At 43.1% G+C, this 10928-nt stretch overlaps 1 protein-coding gene across 1 annotated transcript; it reads right to left on the bottom strand.

Annotated features, from left to right (window-relative positions):
* Positions 1 to 203: 203 nt before the first annotated feature.
* Positions 204 to 8955, bottom strand: rbm46 (RNA binding motif protein 46; the record flags this gene model as incomplete). Its single annotated transcript, XM_024288622.1, is given in 9 exon segments — positions 204 to 1338; positions 3258 to 3360; positions 3709 to 3908; positions 6376 to 6763; positions 7185 to 7282; positions 8034 to 8163; positions 8296 to 8452; positions 8525 to 8705; positions 8782 to 8955. Coding segments are annotated over 9 exon segments (1652 nt in total), but the record flags the coding sequence as incomplete, so codon positions are not given.
* Between the last annotated feature and the right edge of the window lie 1973 nt (positions 8956 to 10928).

The following is a 10928-nucleotide window of genomic DNA, read 5'->3' as shown; positions in this document are numbered from 1 at the left end:
CTTTGATATTTCTTGCAGCCACCTACATTCCCTGTACAAGTTTGACCATTTTTCACCTGCAATCAGCCACCCGAGAACACAGTTTAGATCGAGGTATTAGTTTTCCACAAACGCAGTGGATCAGTGAGTGTGGGTCAGTGTCATTGTGAGGCTCTGAGTTTGAAAACACACAACAAACAGGTAAACAACACCAACCAAACAAGTTCATCTCCATCTGCTGAACATTTAATAATCAAAGCTTCCACGGGTTAAAGAATCTTAAATAAATACTTTTGTCTAAACTAATTATCTACTTTTGTTGATTTGACTTCAGTCTATTTTCATAAATATGGCAGATTTTTACAGTTTTGATCGTCAATTTGAAAGTTGCACCACAAAAAAACAAAAAAATAAAAATGGAAAAAAGTTTGAGAACAGAAGAAAAAAAGTGTTGGAGAAGAAGAACTTCCATCAGCAGACAGAAGAACGACAAACATGTGATCGATTAACCAAACAGGAATCATCAAAATCAAACAACAAAACTGTCAATAAAACCACAGAACTCTCATTTGACCTAAAATACTGTGAACTACTTTAAAGCTCCTCCTCCTCCTCCGATGAAGACGCTCAACAATTGATACATTTATATTAAAAGAATGTTTAAGGGGCGTTTCCTTCAAAGATTACTTAAAATAAATGTGTCCTGGATTTCAATTATTTTGAGAAAAATAAAAATGTTATCATTACTTTTAAACTCTACCAATCAAATGTAAATAAATAGGAATTTATTTAAAAAAATTAAAATAAAATGTCTATTTTTTAATCAACATTTTTATTTGAATATAAATATGATTGTGGTTTTTTTGTTTGTCAATAATTTGCAGATTGTCCCTGAAAACTGAACCCAAACGGATCTTTCTGAGCACAGGTGGAGCTGCAGGTGAAACCGGAGGAGGAGGAGCTTCTGAAACGAGAGGAACGCGTGTTCGTTTCCTGTCTGGAGGACTTTCACTCTCTTTGTTAACGTAGCCATGAAAGGGATGAAGATCATCGGTGAACATCTGCTCAGGACAAACAGGAAGTCCCGCCTTTTCTTCTCCGTCTGATCCACGAGAACCGGCGGAGGACGAACTCACCGTCAGTAGAACACAGACTGAGAGTTCATGAAGAGCCTCTGAGGCGGGGGGGTGGAGGAGAAGGTGGAGATGGGGGGGTACGGCGAGAGAGGCGGCGGGGGCGGAGACAGGCAGGAGGGGAAGGCCTGGGCGCCGCAGGGCGTGACGGCGGAGTCGGGCAGGGACAGGGTGGAGGAGGAGGAGCTGCTGGAGGACTTGCAGGAGGATCTGCTGAGGAAGGGGTCTGCAGAGAAGGAGACGAGACAGGAGGCGTCAGGATCAAAGCTCCTCCTTCTGACTGTGGAGCACGGTGGAGGGGGTGTGAGGATGAGGGTCTGAGACTTTAGACTGCAGGTCAGGCGAGTCTAAAGGTTTTAAAAAAAAAATAAAAGCTTATGACGTCCCGTTGGAGCACCACCGATTTAGGAGAACATCGTCTGGATCCTGGATGTCGCTCAGAACAGAAGACACAGACAGTAGCAGGCTCCCAGGGAGCTGCAGGAGGCTCAGGTTCAGCTTTTTCAGCAGGTCAGAGCGCCGTTTCGTTGAGAACGTGGCCTGAAAGTGTCCAGAACTTCAGTAATCAAAGTGTGTCGGCGTGAGATCAAGATGGGATTTTAGATCTTTAATGACCTTTAATAAATAAAACTCAGAAACCTTAAGTTAAATAAATTCTTCTTTTACGTACCAGAATTTCAAGGTGACCCCAAAGTTCCTTCCAGGTCAAATGTATTATTTATTTTCAACCTTTCATCTCCCCCATCCATCAGTTCAGTTTCAGCGCACTAACATTTGTGTTTTTGTGCCGTTATTTTACAGATGACATTCTTTTGACTATCCCAACTCTTTACGAAATTTGTGCAACCCCAGTGGATTCAGAGAAAAGCAGCTTCACAGCGTTTTTCAACAATTTATGTTGGTTCAAAGATGAGATGAAAAGTCTGTTATTTTTGTGTCAGAATGATTCATGCTGAGGGCAAGTCAAGGTAGTTTATCCGGCACTCCAGATCATTTTATTTTATTGTTATTAATGGTCCAATGTTATCTAGCAGCTACTTCTATATTGTTTTGACAGAATATATTTTTATGGAGAGTAAAATATTGAAAGTTGTTTAAGTTAAAGTCTGAATAGTTTTAGTCTCTTGAAATAGCGGCGGCTGCGAGCGAACATACAGTCAAAAATGTCCTTTCTGACTATTGTACTCCACATTTTTTGGATTTACCACATGAAATATTTGAAATAATTGTTCAAATTAATGAATTTGTAGATCAAAATGACAGCAGAAGAAGACTGTTGGAGGGATGTCAGAAGACTCGATGACAGAAGTTTGTTAGAAAAAAGTTACCATGAAGAAACATGTTGATCCTGAAAATGAAGATGACCTTGGAACCACTAGGGTCAAAGGTCATCTTCATTTTACTTTTTATCTTGTAAAACAATTCCAGTAACTGAGTGGAAGTTCAGCTTTTCGTCTTCATAAACCAAAAGACATTTCTGTAAAAGTTACAACATATGATTGTGGGCGGAGCCAGAATTTCTGAACCGTTGCTCAGAAATGAGACAAATGTTTGTTTACGAGGTCACAACTTTGTTTGTGAATGAAGGGAAAAATAGAAGTTTGGGTTTTTAAGTAGTTTTTATTGGTCATGTGTGTTTATATACCGTGTTTTTGTGCACGTGTCTACATGTGTGCACCCTTGCGTGTGTGTATACCTTTGTGTGTGTCTATTTGCTTGCATGCATGTCTATGTGTGTACTTGCACTGGCATGCATTTGTGCGTGTCTTTGTGTGTGTGTTGCAGCGTGCTTGTTTGTGTAGGTTTGTGCATGTGTGTGTGCATGTATTGTATGACTTAGTGTGTCTTTAAGTGTACATGTGCATGTATTTGTGTGAGTGTGCATTAATTTGTATACGTGTGTCTTTGAGCACGTGTCTGTGCATGTGTTGTTCCTGCATGCGTGTATGTGTGTATATGTGAGTGTGCATGTATTATATGTGTGTTTATGTAAGTGTACATGTGCATGCATCTGTGTGTTAATGGGTATATGTGTGTGTGAGTGTTTATGTGTGTCTCTGTGTGCAGACATGTGTGTGTATACAAGTGTAATTGTGCGTGCATGTGTTAATGTGTGCATGTGTGTGTGTGTGTGTGTGTGTGTACCCAGGCTCCAGAGGGCGTTGTGAGCGGCGAGCTCCTTGGCGTCCTCCAGCAGCAGACACAGTTTGTCAGGGATGAAGATCCCCTGCGCAGACGGCATCACCACCTGCGCAGACACACACATGCTTTTATTCTGAAGGTGTTCCTGTGTGGTTGGGGGGGTCTGATCAGGAATGAGAGCGTTGATTAGGCTCCCTGCCCGTCTGTGTGTATTTTTGTCTGGTGTGTGTCATTGTGTAACGTCATTGTGAGGCTGACAGCTTCTCCAGAAAAGCTCTGGGAACAGAAGAGGAAAGATCAAGCTGAGGAGTTCAGCAGGAGCATCTGCGCTGGCATTTACAGAGACACACAAAGGTTGTGGCGTCCGCGCCGAGCCACAAAGCATCAGAACACAAACGCCATGAGAAATGTCAGCAGAACGGCTGCGGGTTGTGTAACAGATCAGCGTGAACACCTTGTAGAGCAGCAGCAGGTTCCCGTCCGGGTCCGGCGTGGAGTACAGGTGGTACTCGGGCGGGGGCCAGCAGTTCCGGCGGCAGTGGTACTCCAGCAGGGTGACGGCCGACCGGATCTGGCTGGGCCTCACCGACAGCAGGCTGGTGGGGGCCAGGGGGGTGCAGGGGAGCAGGGGCAGCTTGAAGCGCTTTGGTTCCTCTAGAGCCCCGCCCACAGAGATGGAGAACTTCATTAGAATTAAAGCCGTGTTCTCCTGGGACAAAGCTGTGGAGAACCTCAGGGTTTTATGGTAGGACTCACTGGATTTTTCATTTGTATGCAGAAGATACACTAGCTAAAATGTGATGATGAGGGACACCAAACAACAGAACTTCTCAAACCTTCTACTGTTTGAAATAAAAAAAAGATATACAGCATTACATGTGATAATGCTAGTGTGAATGCTGTAAGCTGAATGTGACCTCTGAAGATGTTAGTGCTGATAGCTGAAGATGATAGCTGAAGATGATAGCTGAAAACGCTGAAGATGATAGCAAGCTAAAATGTTAGCTAAATGCCATAATAGCCTAAAAAAATGAAAAAGTATAAATTAGTCAAAACAGCTAATTTGTAGCTGAAAAATTAGCTAAACTCCAAAATGTTCTAAAAAACTGAAAAAAAGCCTAAATTAGCCAAAAAGACTAACAAGTAGCTGAAATTTCAGCTAAACTCCAAAATTAAAAAAAAAAAACAAAAAGAGCCTTAATTAGCCAAAAAAAGCTAGCATGTAGCTAAAATATTAGCTAAACTCCAAGATATTAAAATAACTGAAAAACGCCGAAATTATCCAAACTATTTAGCATGTAGCTGAAATATTAGCTAACTCCAAAATGTTCTAAAAACTGAAAACAGTCTAAATTATCCAAAACAGTTAGCAAGTAGCAGCAATCTTATCTAAACTCCAAAATATTATAAAAAACAAAAAAAAGCCTAAATTAGCCAAAACAGCTAGCATGTAGCTGAAATTTTAGCTAAACTCCACCATATTAAAAGAACAGAAAAATGCTGAAATTAGCAAAAAAAAAGCCAGCATGTTGTTGAAATATTAGCTAAACTCCAAAATGTTATAAAAAAACTGAAATAAGCCTAAGTTAGCCAAAATAACTAGTATGTAGCTGAAATATTAGCTACACTCCAAAATACCCTAAAAAACCTCATTAAATGCCAAAATTGTCCAAAAACACCAGAAAAACAGCTCTGATATTAGCATTTAAAATATCACTATTTATGAGTGTCAAGTTCATACAAGTTCAAGATCCCAAAGTCTGCTGAATAGTTTATAACGGAATGGTTTCTGCAGCTGAAAGTCTGTCTATTGCTCTGTAGAAGTTTTTAGCTGAAAAAGGAGCTTGATTACATAAGCCATTTTCAATAGCATTAAAAAAGCGGTAGTTGGTTGAATAGTTTAAAAAGTTGAAGAGTAATGGAGCTGAAACTTCCGAGCACCCGTCTCCTGAAAGAGCTGAATATTTTAGAATAGGTGAAGGAGTTGAAGAGCTACAGATGGACAGAAGAAAGATGGATCACAGTAGAGTGAATGCTCCGCAGCATTCACACGTTTATATCTACTACTGTAATGTTTCCTGTATTCTTTCCTGTACTCCTTTAAAACACCTTTGGAGCATCAACATTTCATTGAGCATAAAACGATAATGAAGAAAATTCTGATTCAGAAGAGCTAAAAACAGAAAAAAAGATCTTTTCAAAGTAAACAGAACAAAAACTCTTAGATTCAAACTGTGATTTCTACAGTTCATTTGTGTTCAATGACTTGTGATAAAAGATCAATCATCTGGAATCCATCCTGATCACTCAATGGTTTGACAGTGAATAATAATGGTTGTCGCGGCGACCGGTGATGTGAAGGGATGCGTCTCCTGGTTGGTGGTAATGAACTAACGAGCCTCCTCGTTAACCCGCGTCGGGTGCCAGACTCCTGATTGAAGCCAGCAGTGTTTCTTCATTAATTAACTGCCGTCTTCACGCCTCACTTCCCCTCGCTCTGTTTCCCATCAGCCCCTCCCCTCACGAACATGTCACAGATGAAACATCGACGCTGTAATGATCAGAACCTCATCAGTCTGACATGTTAATACTGATTACACCTTCATTTATGATGCTGGATTTTATTTATGGGAATGATTGATGTTCAGGTTGTTTTTAGTAGAAGAAAAACTTATTGCTTTCATGAATAACAGCATCATTTACGGATGATGGGACAAACATGCGGGAGCAGATTAAAGCTCTCCCTCACAGATTAACAAACTCCACGGTAATCTGGGTTGGGATGACGGCCCTTAATCCCAGAGAAGAAGCAGCCGGACGGTCTGTGTCCAGCAGGAATCTGTAATCGATTCTTTCGGAGTTTAAAAAGGATCTGCAGGGTTTTCATGGTTTCATCTCCCAGAGTTCTTCTGAGACAGAGGACGGTTCTACTGAGTGTGGATCTGTTGGAGAACAGTTTCACAAGAACGTTCTGCAGACAGCAACAAAAAAACAAAAAAAACAAACAGACCGACTCCACCAATAAAGACACGACAACACTAACTTTTTTTAGTAACAAAAAACAAAACACCAGACCTGCTCCACCAACCAACCTGCAGACAAGTTCAGGGGTCAGACTCACCTCCTCCACCTCCAGCACCGTAGAAGGGGTTTCCCACGCGAGAGTGCAGGGGCAGGTTTTTGAGCGAAGAGCGTCTGTCCATCATCTCTCTGTTACGCCGAAAAGAAAACATCTCCTCTCCTCCCCCTCCTAAGGACCCCCTACTGCTCCTCCTCCCCCCCACCGGCTCTTTGGTCGCGGTGGGTTTGGCCAGCGACACCTCCACGGTGGCGCCGTCGATCTGAGCGCCGTTCATCACGCCGAGCATGGCGAGCGCCTCGGTGCGGCTGCGGAAGTGGATGAAGGCGTAATCGGTCAACTTCTTGACCCGCTCCACGCTGCCGGGCTTGAAGCGCGAGAACTCCTGCCGCAGGGTCTCCTCCGTGGTGTCGGGCATCAGGTTACGGACCTGCAGACCAACATCTACATCTAGCAGGTAGCTAAAGAAAAGATAAACTTCAACTTGAAAAAAATTAAAAAGGAAAGCCTAAATTAGCCAAAACAGCTAGCATGTAGCTGAAATATTAGCTAAACTCCAAAAAAGCCTAAAAATCATAATAAATACCAAAATAGTCCAAAAAGCTAGCAGAAGGGCAATTTTGAAAACTGTTAAACTGTAACTTTTTAACATAATAATGAATAATCAGTACCTGATGCTGCGGGCCATAATAAACAGGCAGGAATATTATTCCAGAATAAATCAACTTAAACCTTAAATAACTTTCAATATTTTACTCTCTATAAAAACATATTTTGTCAAAATTATACAAATTAGAAATGAGCACCACACCAGAACCTGCTGCCGCTCGGGTCCAGCAGGACGGACTCACATAGAGGACTCGGACGCGCTGCATGGCCTCCTCCTCCACGTCCTTCTCCGGCTCCGCCCAGTCCACCTGGATGGGATGCCCCCACAGCTGGAAGGTTCCTGCATTCACACATGAGAGCAGAAGAAGCTGAGAGATAAAAACATCAGATTCAGTCAAACAACCGGATCCTGAAGCTGGAGAGAAGCTTCCACACCACGCTGACTCACACTGATGGAGGAACTGAAGGAACCTGTTTCACTACAATGACATGTTTTAAAATATACATCTAACAAAACAACAAATACTCTATGTGATGGAAAATACATAAAAAGAGGAAAAAGTTAAATATTGAAGATTAATTCTCTACAGTAAAACCTTTATTCTGTCTGAGTTCCTTACGTTCTGTCTTTGTGTCTCATCTTAAATGGAAAAAAGTTTACTTCAGAAGTTTACTCTGACAGACAATCTGAACCACTGAGGCTGTGTTCAATACTCTGGCGCCCTCTGCTGGACACAGACAGAAACTGCATGAAGTCTCAGAAAAGATGGAAACTTTCATACACGGCAAAGGAGGAGAACACCTTCTGAACAACAGAGTGAAGACTTCTGAACACCTGAGAGAAGATCAAAACACCTACAAAAAATAGAACAACAGAAGGAAAGACTTAGAAAAATAGAACATATAGAAAGCCTACAAGAATAGAGGAGCAACAAGAACCCCTGATACACTTCAAAAAGAACAAGAACACCTGAAAGAGATTCAAAACTTCTAAAAGAACACCTGGAACACCTGTGAGGAACGACGTCACCTAGCACACCAAGAACAATGAGAACACCTGAAAGAGTGAGAACTTTTGGACTTCTGCTCACCTGGAATGAGCTTCCTCCTGCCCATGGCGGCAGCTTTGTGGGACTCGTACTCCACGAAGGCGAAGCCGCGGTTTCTGCTTCTGTCTGAGGAACTGGGATACACGACCACGTCCACCACGCCGTCCGTCACCTCACACACAAACAATAAACAGGAAGTTTACGTGCGTCTTTCTGCGGCTCATTGGCTGAAGATCAGCTGGGAAACATCTGCAGCGCCCCCTGCTGTCACACCTGCAGGTGTTCTCCTTCCAGAACCTCTCACCTTCTTCATCTCCTCCAGGATCTCCTCCTTCCTGCGGTCTTTGGGGATGGAGCCGATGAAGAGGCGGCAGTTGTCCAGACTCACGCACACTCCGATGAACCTCCCGGGTCGGACCTCGTACCCGTCCAGCATCTGGATGGCCCTGGCGGCCTCCTCCCTGAAAGAGCAAAGCAGTCTCTGCTTTGTGGTTCTGGGCCGGCGCCGTGCGGCTCGGTTCTGAGCGCGTCACCTGTTGGTGTACATGACGAAGGCGTAGCCGCGATTCTCGCCGCTGAACTCCATCATGAGCCGGAACTCGTAGATCCTGCCGGCGCTCTCGAACAGCGGCACCAGCTCGTCCTCGTACATGTCTCGGGGAACCTTCCCCACGAAGATCTCGCAGCCCCGCGGCGGCGCCGGCCCCTCCCACCCTGAACGGGGCAGCGTCGGTCAGCGATGCAGCAAAAGAATGAGTGACTGGGTTCCAACCTGCGGGGCGTGTCGTACCGGGCGGCGGGCCGCCGTACTTCCTCTGGCCGTTCTCCTGCACCATGTCGTAGCCGGTCTTCTCCAGCAGCGCCAGCAGAGCCATCTCCTTGGCGCACGACACCTTCAGGTCCTCCCGGCCGCCCAGCAGGTCCGAGTCCTCGGAGCCCGCCTCGGAGTCGGACGCTCGGCTGTCTGTCCGTCAAACATGGCAGCTGAGCGTTAACCGTTTGAGACTGTAGGTGGCGCCACAGCGGCAAAATAACACCTTCTTAGAACTACAGAATCGTTGATTTCCACTGGTCTGTTAGTGGTGCGTCTCCATTACGCTGACGCAAAAAACCAGAACGTTTGTTAATCTATTGGAATGTTTGTATCGCCTCCATCATGTCTGCGTTCCACGTCCGACCCTCTGCACCGATAACTTTACACAGAACTTCCATTTCTAGTCTGTTAACATCAATTTCACTGTAAAAAACAGAAACAATTCCAGGTTTCAAGATGAAACTTTATCAGATTTAATTTTGTTTCTACGGTAACATGTTAGCACACTTTAACACCACGGATCACAAGTTTAACTGTGGAGGTTCAAAAACAACTTCCTGTTTGACACAACATTTTACAAGGACTCAGCGAGGACGGAGAGGGCGTGGGGTTTGAGCGAAGAGGGCGGGACGAACTACTCTACACGGGGGAGGCAGGACACACCAAGCTATTCTCTTCTCAAGGAAAAGCCTTAAAAAAAAATATTTAAAAAAGAGTTAAACTCCAACTATATTTGGATCTGTAGTAAAACTGACTCAAGTGGTCTTTTAATTAAGATTTTGCCCTTTTAGCCACAATCAGAACCGTTTTACAGAACTGGGTTTCTTCAGATTGGAAAACTCCAGTAGTCCGAGTCTGCTTGATTTGTTCCGGATTATCTGGTGAAACTAACTCTGGTTTACTTTGAGCGAACCAAATGTGTCCAGTCTGAATACACCTATAGTTTCTGCAGAGCAGCAAGAGATCATCAGGAATTTCCCTCTGAGTTGTGGATACAGAAATAAGCCTCCACTGATTTCCCATCACCCTTTCGGTTACACTCCTCCCGCTACCTTACAGCAGGGGTCCCCGAACTACGGCCCCCCAAACACCATCAGAGATGCATATATGTTTTTATTTTTTTTCCACAATCCGACCATTGGAGACTTTTTATTCCACCCTTCTACAGTCTGTGTGGCTTTCTGGAAAACCATAAATCTTTACGTTTAGGCTGTGATTGTTACCCTTTTCTCTGTTAACCTACAAGCCGACCCCGGCCCCCCATCAGAGAACAAAACAGTTAAGTGGCCCTCACAAGAACAAGTTTTGGGACCTCTAGCTTACAGCCCCTCACAACCCCAAAATAACATTAGAGTTCCATCAAAATTGGCGAGCAATATAAAAGTTATCCAGCCGTACAGTTCAGATCCAGATTCCAACTCAGACCAGGAAAACAAAGACGTTCATGGATCTATTTGTCTGCAAGTGGATGCGTCAGAATGGGGCGGAGCTGGGAGACTTTGGCCCCGCCCTTTTCAGTTTCTACGTCACAACTGAGAGGTTTTTCAGACAGCATTTCTTCGTCTGCTCCTTAATCGTCACATTTTGAATTATGAAATACTCTTAAATCTTATTTTTTTATAGATTTCCTCCACCACTAAAAAAAAATGCAACAAGAGAACGTTAAAAACAATTTTTATATGAGTGCGTCTTCAATGTCAAACTTTGACTTTACAATTCATAAAAACAAAAAACTTTTTTTTTTTAGGAAAATGTACTTAAATTGTTTTACATTTAATGGTAAACATTGTTATATTTACATTTTTTTTAGACACTATAACTTTGCCTGAACTCAAACAGACAAACTTCTATCATCATAACAAGGTTTGCATTGCAAGACGTTAATTTTAAAAATTCAAGATGAAACTTTTGGGGAAAACTTTACAGCAAGTTTTAGTTTTTGTCTAAAGCTGCTTTTATGTTAATTTTGATTTAGCTTCTTCTGTTGTTTTTACTTTTTTAAAAATGTATTACCGGAAAGCAGTGGCGGGCCGTACATTTCACACCTAGGCCTTCAGTAGTGCTCCATCTGAATCAACCCAACCCTCAATAACTATTTTATGGCAATAAAACTTCTACTGCAG

Source organism: Oryzias melastigma, linkage group LG18, assembly GCF_002922805.2.
Source record: "Oryzias melastigma strain HK-1 linkage group LG18, ASM292280v2, whole genome shotgun sequence".
NCBI classification, from domain to species: domain Eukaryota; kingdom Metazoa; phylum Chordata; class Actinopteri; order Beloniformes; family Adrianichthyidae; genus Oryzias; species Oryzias melastigma.
Note: the sequence above shows the minus strand (reverse complement) of the source record. Positions and strands in the feature narration are given on the sequence as shown.